The sequence below is a fragment of the Toxotes jaculatrix genome, chromosome 14 (genome assembly GCF_017976425.1).
Source record: "Toxotes jaculatrix isolate fToxJac2 chromosome 14, fToxJac2.pri, whole genome shotgun sequence".
In the NCBI taxonomy this organism is placed as follows: Eukaryota; Metazoa; Chordata; class Actinopteri; family Toxotidae; genus Toxotes; species Toxotes jaculatrix.
This window is the reverse complement of record NC_054407.1, coordinates 25,333,721-25,346,075: the sequence shown is the minus strand read 5'-3', so window position 1 is coordinate 25,346,075 and position 12,355 is coordinate 25,333,721. Positions and strand designations below refer to the sequence as shown.

General features: G+C 39.2%; 1 protein-coding gene across 1 annotated transcript in view; it reads right to left on the bottom strand.

Moving 5' to 3' along the window:
- LOC121193496 (M1-specific T cell receptor alpha chain-like) overlaps positions 1 to 11,426 on the bottom strand; it is a 41,447-nt gene extending 30,021 nt beyond the window's left edge. Inside the window, exons 1-2 of the mRNA XM_041055856.1 lie at positions 11,422 to 11,426; positions 7,347 to 7,408 (exon numbers count right to left, since the gene is read on the bottom strand). Coding sequence (XP_040911790.1) covers positions 7,347 to 7,383 — 37 coding nt within the window. The 5' untranslated portion in view covers positions 7,384 to 7,408; positions 11,422 to 11,426. The remainder of the gene's footprint in view (positions 1 to 7,346; positions 7,409 to 11,421) is intronic.
- Positions 11,427 to 12,355: the final 929 nt, after the last annotated feature.

Below are 12,355 nucleotides of genomic sequence, written 5' to 3'. Positions count from 1 at the left end.
AACAGGAGTTTGTTTTTAAAGATGATCCATATAAATAATATTTATAATCTATATCAGTACTCACTGGGTTCAATGGTTAATCTGGTTCCATTTCCAAAGAAGATCTGATATCCACCAGTATTCACACAGCGTGAAGCACCATAACACAAACGCAGCTGTGATGAACTGAACCAAACTTCATTTAGAAACATATCATTTTTACATTTGAGGCTTTGGCTGAATTTTTTAGATAAATGCTGCCATGAAACATAACTGTCTGTTCTGAAGTTGTTTTAAATGAAATGTAAATTCTGATCTTTACAGCAGAGATACTGAACAAAATGATTTTTGGGTGAAGCTTTGGATCAATACTCTGATTCTGATTAACACAGTTGATTTATTTTATTCTGACAATCATGTTATTTTCTAACCTAATTTGGAAGCTAAACTTTTTAAAGATGTCTCATATAAATAATATATATGATCGATATCAGTACTCACTGGGTTCAACGGTTAATCTGGTTCCACTTCCAAAGAAGATCTTATTTTGAGCTCCAGTATTCACACAACATGAGGCACCATGACACAAACTCAGCGCTCGGTGATGAACTGAGACCAAACTTCATTCAGAAAACTGAAAACTAATTTTACACTTAAATATTCACATTTGATTTTATATCAGCTACTTTCAACAAATGAAACGAGGCCAGTTTGTTTGTTTTTCATCATTTGTGAATGAATGAATGAATGATGATATAATTCACCCATAAGCTGCTTTGTTCACTTAAAGTAACTGTTGAATTTAATATATATAAAAAAATTAGATATAAATTTTGTTTTAGCAATTTTATATAGTTTATCTGTAAAACACTGTAAAACTGATTTTTAATAACGTTCCACATAAGTAATATTTATGAGTTATATCAGTACTCACTGGGTTCAATGGTTAATCTGGTTCCACTTCCAAATGTCATCTTACTTTGACCAGAATACACACAGCGTGACGAACCATAACACAAACTCAGCAGTGATGAACTGAACCAAACTTCATTTCATAAAAACATGATTTTGTTTTAAAGACTCGAGTTGACATTCACTGCACATCAGAGCTGCTGATTAATAATTAATGATTCAGCTGATATTTTTGATTATGATCAAAGAAACGTCTTTAAAGTTTTGTTTTTAGCTAAATCATTTTTCTTCTCTTTCATCTAAAGATGAAGAAAAATATAAATACACATGTAAACGTTTTACTTCACAGGTTTACCTTTATGTTTATGATGCTTCATATAAATAATATGTATGATCTCAGTACTCACTGGGTTCAACGGTTAATCTGGTTCCACTTCCAAAGAAGATCTTATCTCGATTTCCAGTATTCACACAACATGAAGCACCATGACACAAACCCAGCGCTCGGTGATGAACTGAGACCAAACTTCATTCAGAAAACTGAAAACTAATTTTACACTTAAATATTCACATTTGATTTTATATCAGCTACTTTCAACAAATGAAACGAGGCCAGTTTGTTTGTTTTTCATAATTTTTACGTTTGAGGCTTGTGAATGAATGAATGAATGAATGATGATATAATTCACCCATAAACTGCTTTGTTCACTCAAAGTAACTGCTGAATTCAATATATATTAAATATTAGATATACATTTTGTTTAAGCAATTTTATATAGTTTATCTGTAAAACACTGTAAAACTGATTTTTAATAACGTTCCACATAAGTAATATTTATGAGTTATATCAGTACTCACTGGGTTCAATGGTTAATCTGGTTCCACTTCCAAAGAAGATCTTATATTGATTTCCAGTATTCACACAACATGAGGCACCATGACACAAACTCAGAGTGACGAACTGAACCAAACCTCATTTACAAAGATGAAAAAAGCTGATTTTTAAACGACGACTCGAAAACAAATAAATAAAACTGAAATGAAGCCGGTTTGTTCTTCTCTGACTTGAATTTTCTGATTTTCCTGATCTCCCGTGTTCCATGAATAACATTTGGTAATAATCTGTTTCGGTACTCACTTGCTTCAATCATCAATCTGGTTCCATTTCCAAAGAAGATTTTAAATTGACTTCCACCTCCAGCAGTCACACAACGTGAAGCATCATAACACAAACTCAACAGAGCGACAAACTGAATCAAACTCCATTTAGAAAACTCACATTTTTAAAATGTGACTGAATGTTTACGTTCCATTCACACACGTAAGCTGCTGTTTGGACATTACACACTTCCATTATAATCATTATGTGCATTTAAGTGTTGATGTTTCAGTGAAGATACTGAATTGATCATTTCTTCGTTGACGTGTTTATGACTCTGATTCTCTGTCGTTCATACACTACGCTCTTTATAAGCGACTCTTTGACCTTTGAGTGTGAAATCCGATCAGCAGCGTTCGGCTTTGTTGTTCATGTGTTCATGTGCCGTTTTAAACCCGTTTGTGTGTTCGCTCTCTGGTTGAAAGGAACTGAACTTACTGTTGTTAACATGTAGTTTAGTGTCTCAGTGCGAAGCCTCAGTACACAAACATCACTGACTCGATGCCAGAACACGGTTTAAAACCCACATGTAACTAGAGGAACAGCCTGAATCCAGCCCAGCATTCAGCTGAATCCCAACTCCAGCTCAACAAACTCTGCATCATTTCAAAGCACAAAACCTCCTGAGCTCATCTACGCAAATATCTGTGCAGCAACAGGAGTGAACACAACACATCCCAGGAAAATGGACAAAGGAAGGGAGACGAAAACTGGGCCCGTCAGAAACTGAGTCAGAGTTTTACAATAAAGAGCCTGATCATCACTGGACCCAAAGCAGCTCAGAGTGAACAGAAGTGTCAGCTTATTGTTTGAGCTTCATCATTTTCAGGCTGGTGCATTAAAAGTCTCCTGTTCAGAGGCTCAAACTCAACATGTCCAGTTTATCACACATGAAACAACATTTGACATGTGAACCTTTCACATTCTGCTCTGATGCTTTTAAAAATGCTCCATATGAATATTTCTAATATACATCAGTACTTACTGGGTTCAATGGTTAATGTGGTTCCACTCCCAAAGATGATCTTATACACACCTCCAGAATTCACACAACACGAAGCTCCATAACACAAACTCTGCTGAGTGGCACCCTGAACCAAACTTCATTTAGAAAACACCATTTTTAAATTTGACTGAATGTTTATGTTCCAGTCACATGACAAAGTTGCTGTTTGTACATTTTATGTTTAGGTTTTAAGTAAAGATGCTGGAGCAGATGTTTGTCAGTGATTCTTTCAGGCGTCGGTGTTTTGTTTTTATAACTGTTGTTCCTCGCTGTGTTCTGAGTGTTAATAAAGTTTAAATGAACATCAGATCAGCAGCCTGTGTGTCTGTGTATGAACCCTGTTACAAACTGAACTTACTGTCGTTAACGTGGAGCCTCGTGCCGTTTCCAAAGACGATCTTGTCACTGCCTGAGCCGTATGTCACACAGTGTAAAGCCTCAGTGCACAAACCTCACGGACTCTGCAGCATCGTCCACATTAAAAAACACTGCTCCACTTTGTGTCTTTAAGGTTTGGAGATGTTTGGTTTCCATATCATAACATCAGTAAAGTGGATTGTAAACTGAGCAGCTGCTGAGTCATCACAAAGCAAAAACAGCTGATGAAGGATGAGACTTACTGGACTGAACCACCAACAGAGAACCAGAACCAAAGATGAGCCGCTCACGTCCACCAGCAGTCACACAGCATGAGAGGCCTGAGCAAAAACACTGCAGCACAACCAGCACCACCATTACAGGCTCAAAGGTCAGAGGTCACAGCACAGAGACCACAGCTGGAACCAACGTGTCTGAGGCCTGCCACTGCAACAGGTCTGAACATGTGAACGCTTCATGTATAGATACAACAATTCATGATCTGACACTTTAAAAATGTAAATTCAATTTCTGATCAGGACTCACTGGGTTCAATGATTAATCTGGTTCCACTTCCAAAGAAGATCTTATATCCAGCGTTCACACAGCGTGAAGCACCACAACACAAACCCGACAGCGACCAACTGAACCAAACAGAATCTGTAACTGTTCATGCTCCTGAGGTGAAGAGAACGTCACTGAAATCACAACTGAAAACAAAGATTATATTTGATAAATTCACTGACAGAGACTTTTTTTCACGTATGAAATCTGAATGGTCTGAGGTCTGAGGCTCAACACTTTTGTCATGTATGCAGTATAAATGTATAGATGTGTATAAATCACTGAGTGTGAGGAATAACAGGCTCAGTGGACTCACATTAAAGCTGTAACATCACATCATCAGTTACTCACTGCTGTTAATAACCAGTTTGGTTCCTTCTCCAAATACAATCTTCCGTCCTCCAGCTGAAGAAGTCACACAGTGTCTCTGTCCTCACACAAAATCTGACTGCAGATCAGCTCAGCAGCTCACATTAGTACATGAACATGCCAATAAGTTTAAAATGAGTCTTTTCTGTGTCATTATATCATGTACAGATGACTCACTGCTTTGGTTCATAATGATATTATTGATCTGCTTGTTGGGATCAATAATCTCAGCATATTAAGCCTGAATTAAACTGGGTTTCTAACATCTTCAGTCTGTTCTGTGGAGAATTCACATGCATGAAGTGAACACGTTGGATTTACTGGATCAAAGTGACAATAAAGTTGTTGAGAAGTGAAAGTGAAGTGAAGTGAAAAGACCAAACGAACGGAAACAGAACAGAGACTTACTGGAGTCGACCGTCACTTTGGTTCCAGAACCAAACAGGATTTTATCGTAGCTGTCGCTTTTCACACAGTGTCGAGTCTCAGAGCACAAACCTCAAACTCTCACAGCTCAGAGCATCATCAACTCTTTACCAACAAAATAAGAAACCAGCAACATGAAAATCATCTACGACGTGATGAGAAGGACAGAAGCTCGTCCACAGTGTCCTGATGTTCACAGGCAGCAGCAGGTTTCACATAAAGTACAGTGAAGGTTCAATCAACCAAACAATCACATGGAGGACGTCTCCAAATAAAACCTACAGCTGCCTGGAAGATCATTTTTATTATTATTATTATTATTGTTGTTGTTATTCTGAGGAAATGATGCGATGCTGCTGGTTCTGACGGTAGCTGAAGGAGCACACTTACACGACTCCACGCTCAGTTTAGATCCAGCTCCAAACACAGCACACAACAAAAACACAACCCGACAGACACACACCGACTCTGCTCCTCAAAACTGACGACGAGGACAAAAACCATCAGACTGAAACAACTGGACTCATCCAACCCCAGTTTCTCCGTCAGGTCAGAGGTCACCTGAATGCAACGCGACATGTTAAAGTCGTGACGTGCTGATTGGGTCTGAGCTGGACTGAAGTCTGTGCTCAGGTGAGCTCACCTCTCCACACACCGACAGCCTGACTCTGATTCTTTACTGCTGCTGTTCCTCAGGTTTTTAGAGGGAATCAGAAAGTTTCTTACTTGGTTGGACAGTCAGTTTAGTTCCTGCACCAAAGATCATCTTCTGTCCTCCTCCAGTTTTCACACATCAGGAAACACTTCAGCAAAAACCCTCCGACTACAAACCTCCACAAACTAAACACAGCTACTGAGAGTTTGTTCTGTCGAGCTGAACCTGGCGGCGCTCAGGTATCAATAATCCTCTGCTTTTAGTTCAGTCACTGTTTCTAAACGTGTTTGTAGCTAAGGCCAGTTTGTGAAGTGAAATCTGAACATTTTGAATAATTATCACATTAAAAATCCACGAGTCTCATTCAACGTGATTAAAAGACAAAATATTAAAGTTTAAAATCAGTTTTTTGTTCATTAATAAATCCTTCAAGTCTTATTTTTCAAATTCTGTTTTTAAACAAGTTATAAAAAAACAAATTAAAGTCGTTTCCAATAAAAATCAGTTTGGTTCAAGAATTTTCTGGAAGTTAGAGGGTTTTTTTTGTGTAGCTCTGAAACATGATTTTTTAAAATCGTGTTGAAATCTTCAGTAAAAATAAAACATTTAGGATTAAAACTGTTAGCATCTTAAAACGGGAGCATCGCGTTGAATCACATCTGGATGTTTCCGAGGATTCGTTAACATCAGGAGGGAATGTGATCAACTGAAGACAGAAAGAAACCGAATGAATCATTTGACTGATTCTGATGTTGAACTCACGGCTCTGGACGTTCAGTCTGGTCCCGGATCCAAACACCAGTTTACCAGTACCAGCTCCAGTATTCACACCATGAGACACCACAGGACAAAAACTGATCTGAGCTCAGCTGTTTAAACCCAAACTGCTGCCGTTTGCCTCAGCATCTGTTTCTCAGCTGTTGATCTTTAAATATCACAAACGTGTGAGTGAAACTTTTCACTTCATTTCTGTTTCATGATAAAAACTTATTTCTGTGAACAACCTGTAAAACACGAAGCTCAAACCAAAGTTTCACAGCTGAGCTGAAGCTGTTTCTAAGACATGAACTTCACATTGACTGAGACTTTGGTTCCTACACTGAAGTTTGAGGAGCTTAAATCTGAATCTGATGGTTTTGATGTTAAACTTACGGCTCCGGACGTTCAGTCTGGTCCCGGATCCGAAAACCAGTTTACTGTAAGAACCAGTCCCAGTCACACCGTGAGACACCACAGGACAAAAACTGATCTGAGTCCAGCTCCACATTCACACAGATTTCCATCCTGTTAAAGCTCCAATGTTTCTTTTTGTTTTAGCTCGTACGTGTTTTCACAGTCAGCAGCTGTTTGTGATGAAATTCTCCAACGACCTCTCTGAACACTCAGCATCAGAAAACTCATTTTACTTTCCTTACAGTAAATTTCCACCTGATCAGGTTACTCATAACTTTAACTCACTCACTCACTCACTCACTCACTCACTCACTCACTCACTCACTCAGCGTCTTATTTTCCCAAAGTGAAGAGGAAAAATCTGCTGGTTAATGGTTAATTCATCTGATTCATCACTGAACAAACACCTGTCAGGACTCAACTACAGACCAATAATCAGATTTTCGGATTTTTCCATCTTACCTGATTCAACATTCAGCTGAGTCCCTCTCCCAAACATCAGTTTCTCTGCACCAGTTCTCACACTGTGACTGACAGCTGACTGAAAACCTGCAGCCTCTCAGCTTCACACTCACTTCTACAGAAACAAGCTGAAAGATTCTCAACATTAACGATTTATTCTCCTAAACCTTCAGGGTTCAACCACAGAAGAATGACTCGGCCACACGCTGATTATTTGCAGTTTAAAAATGTTGTTTGACTTTCTCTCTTCTTAAAAATGATAATGATGATTTTTTCCATCTTACCTGATTCAACATTCAGCTGAGTCCCTCTCCCAAACATCAGTTTCTCTGAGTTTCCTCTCACACTGTGACGAACAGTTAACAGAAAACCTCAGAGCTCCTCGTCTGTCTCAGGCTCAGCTGTTAATTTACTAATCCTATTTATCATTTTTACAGCCGTGCTTATTAATCTGTATGATCAGATCATGGAACAAACACTGAACATGAATAAACATGTTCTCACATCTGCAAACATTTAAAGTTAAATGACTGAAATTTCAGAGAAAATGAGGTTTTAGAGTTTTTCTGTACTTTGAGATGAAAGAAATGAAAAAGTCTGAGTGTTAACGGCTGTAAAACATCAATTTTCTGTTTTTATTTTCATTTTATTTTATTCAGTTGTGTCTGTATAATTCAGTGATGAACCTGTTGTGGGTCTTTTTGTTGTTGATTATTAAATCCTTATTTTTTTACTGTTTACTCTTCAGTTTAACACAACATTTAAATCTGGATCAAATAATCTGGGTTTGAGGAATTCAGTCTTTCAATGTAACTATTATCATTATGTCATTATTCTGTATTTTCTGATCCTGATGATTACCACAATTTTATATTATAAATAAATAAATATACACACACACACACACACACACACACAAAAGAAAAAAACACAGTCTACATGTTACTTACTGGTTTGTACAGTCAGTTTTGTTCCATTTCCAAACACAGTTCTGTATCCTCCCTGACCAGTCACACCGAGACACACAGCTCAACAAAAACCAGTCAAACCACACACTGGACTGGGATCAGTTTACGTCACATGACTGAAACGTTTAAACTGGATTTTAATCTTAAAAACGTGTTTGTTTGTTTGTTTACTGACCCGTGGACACGACGAGCTTCGAGCCGCCACCGAACACCAGTTTGTCTCCAGTTCCATACACACCACCGCACACACTCATACACAAACCTCATGCATTCAGATAAACCTGACAACAAGAACCAGTTCATGTTTTCATCTACGGTACATGATGAAACCCATATATTTTATATGTGTGTGTGTGTGTGTGTGTGTGTGTGTGTGTCTTTCATTTAGGCAAAATTTTAACTTTCAATTCTTTGATTTATTTTAACTTAAAATGTGTAAATCTCTCAGTTTTTGAAAAAAAAATTAATTATATAATAATTTGAATTAAAAATTTTCTCATTTCATAACTTTTTAATTTTGTATCATAATTATCACTTAAAATCAGCGTATTTAGTTTTACTTTAAATACTTTCTCCATCCTTCATCTTTCTACAGCCTGATTTTTAGAACATGGATTTTTTTAATGTTGTTTTACATGATGTTGTAATATGTTCATGTTTTAAAGAAATTGTGTTGCATTGTGTTTAAAACAGTTTGATCCTCGTTACTCGTCAGGATTCTGTGATCATTCCACAGAAAACAGCCTGCATCAGTCAGACTACACAAACAAACAAACAAAAATAAAACAGTTTCTCTGTTCAAACATGTGAAAGCATCAGAAATATAAAATCTCTCACCAGCATCAACGATCAGTTTGGTTCCGATGCCAAAATAAAGTCTGTCTGTTCCCTGATTATTCACACTGTGACACACACTCTGACAAATACTGCTGCACGACGCGTCGTCTCTGTCTATCTTCTATCAAACTGCTTGATAGAATTAATCTGAATTATTTATTATGTGTTATTTTAAAACAAACTTGTTAAGTTTTCCTGTTTGTTTTCTTTTATATTCATCATCAGGATTTTGTGATAAAAGAAGAAAAAAGATAAATTAAAGAGTTTTATCAAAACCTTTGAAAGCGTGAATCTAAAATTGTATTAAAAATATAAAATCTCTCACCAGCATCAACGATCAGTTTGGTTCCGCTGCCAAAGTAAAGTCTGCCTCCCTGATCCTTCACACTGTGACGCACACTGTGACACATACTGCTGCTCTCACACCGATAAAGAACCAGATTATTATGAATAAAATTTCTTTGTTCCTCATTTGTTCGAACTTTTCCTGGTTGTTTCCAGTGTCACGTGTCCTCGTCTTATATCTTTATCATTGTTTTTAACTTCATTACAACTCGTCAGGATTTTCTAAGCGTCTCAGAGCCTGAGGACTATGTCCATGTCCACACTGAATTTACAAACGTGGAGTCAACTCAGTGAAAGTAACCACAGAATCACAGAGTGAGACCATGAAAAGATGTTAACAGTCACTTTGGTTCCACTGCTGGAACCTCAGCCAGATGGAAGATTTCATCTTTTCTTTTTCTGTAATTTTATCTCAGCGTTTCCTCTTTTATAGTTCACCCTTTCATTCATCACTCTCTCATTACAAACAAACTCTCAGCTTCTGCTGGTTCTTAGTGTTTAATCCAGTTTGATCCTTTCACTGATTTGGCTCTGGAGCAACTCAGATGGAACAGGAAGCAAACTGCTTCTATCAACACGTGTTAAACTGAACAAAATCTTCATCTTACCACTTTCAACACTCAGTTTGGTTCCACTGCCAAAATACAGTTTGGTTCCTGCCTGATTCTTCACACTGTGACACACACTGCGACAAAAACTGCTGAGTCATGTTGTCGCTCACTTTTTGTTTCTATCCATTTTCCTGTCGTTTCTTCACTGATCTTTATTTAAATGTGAATGTTTCTGTCAGATTCGCAGATGATGTTTGAATATTTCCACTTTAGTTTCTGATTATTTGTGTTTGTGTTTTGGTTTCAGTGCACGGCCTGCTGCCTGCGTGTGTCCAGCTCAGTCTCTGACACACACTGTGACACACACTGTGACACACACACTGTGACACACACTGTGACACACACTGCTGCACTCACACTCTGACACACACACTGTGACACACACACTGTGACACACACTGTGACACACACTGACACACACTGTGACACACACTGTGACACACACTCTGACACACACTCTGACACACACTCTGACACACACACTGTGACACACACACTGTGACACACACTGTGACACACTGTGACACACACTGTGACACACACTCTGACACACACTGTGACACACACTGTGACACACACTCTGACACACACACTGTGACACACACTGTGACACACACTCTGACACACACACTGACACACACTGTGACACACACTGTGACACACACTCTGACACACACTCTGACACACACACTGTGACACACACACTGTGACACACACTGTGACACACTGTGACACACACTCTGACACACACTCTGACACACACACTGACACACACTGTGACACACACTCTGTGACACACACACTGTGACACACACTGTGACACACACTGTGACACACACTCTGACACACACTCTGACACAAACTGATAAAGAACCAATTATCTGTTCATTTTCTCCTTTTTTATTTATCTGTTCCGTCTCTGCTGGGACTCTGTGTTTTCACTGATCTGTGCTGTGATGTTTGACTGGTGCAGCTCTACATTAAAAACATTGTTAATGGTTGTGATGATCCTCAGCAGAAGGTGAAAACCTTTTCTGTAACAGTTCAAGCGTTTAATCAGAAACTCACCAGCAGCTGCTCACACTGACCTCACAGAGTCCCCATGTCCACCGTGTCCACTTCAGGCTCTGTCTCCTTGAAGCTCTGTCACATCAGGTTGACAAACAGCCATCCTGTCCACAATCCAGTTTGCTGTCCTCCGTATCCCATAATCCACTTTTGTTTGGTCACTTGTTTGTTGTGTCCCAACTCAAGCTCCGCCTCCACCGAAGGGGCGTGGCCTGAACGCTAACAGAAGGAAACCAGATGTTTTGAGAATGTTTAAATCTGTAAGTCATCAACTCTAACATCAACATGATCGATCAATCGATGGGATGGATAAATCAGTCGCTGCTGATTGGTTAGAGCAAAATAGCCCCTCCCTCCCCCACCCAGAAAACAGCCAACATGACCTGTGTGTGACGCTGAAGCCTGAAGAGGAAAAACTGGAGATTCAGTCTAATTATTAGAATCTGACCAATAATCTGGTCGGCGTCATGTTTCCCTGAAACTTATTTGCTGGAGCAGTTTTGTTGTAGGACACAGAGTCGAGCCTGAACCAGCACAGCAGCTGTTGATCTCATCATCACGTCACTGTTAAAACCTAATACTTTAACCCTTTGTGCAGATCTGTGGCTGCTGAGAAAAGCTCAGTAATCTGTTACTGGGTCGAAGGTCCAGGGCGGAACACTCAGGGAAACACGGGCAGGAATTCGGATCGGACCGTTCCTTCCTTCACACGCTGATACCTGAGGTAAAACTAAGCTTCCCATTTTTAGGTTTTGTTGTTCTGGTGTTTAACATCTCACATTTTCAGACTGTCTAAATGATCCAACTCTGTTTGAAGTAACCTGAGGCGTTAACTTCATGCACACAGCACCGGACTCTCACAGTGGAAAGTTTGTGTCACGGTTACCTGTTGCTCTTCTCCTGGGTTCCTGCCGGTGCTGATCAGGTCCATGACGCCTCCTCAGCTGCTCCTCCTCTGAGATAAAAGCTGTTCCAGGAGTAAATTTATAGCTTCTGTAACAGGCAGGAAGGAAAGAGCAGAAGGGATGTGACCTGTTTCTGAACCAAACGTCAGCTCAGAGAGGAAACTGCAGCTCTCACCGTGTCTCTTTATGTCCTCCATCCTTCCATGGAGGCTGAGCAGGGCTCTTTAATCCACTCTGACGATGAGCAGCGGTCAGGATGTCCAGGGGCCCCACATACCTGAGGGCCCAGAAACAGAAATGAGTAAGGAAGGCCAGGTTTCTGATGACCGTGGGACGTTTCTTCAGTAGGACAGGTTTATTTGTACAGCACTTATACTGCAAATAACTCAATATGATATCTGATCTTTTCATTGAATAAACTGAAGAAGAAAAACACAGATTTTATCCCTGAACATCAGTTTGATGGTGTTTAATCAGTTTGAATGTTCCACTGACCGATGGAAGGAATAAACACATTTTCCTCACCGACGTTCAGCAGCTAAACTGGGACACTAACTGA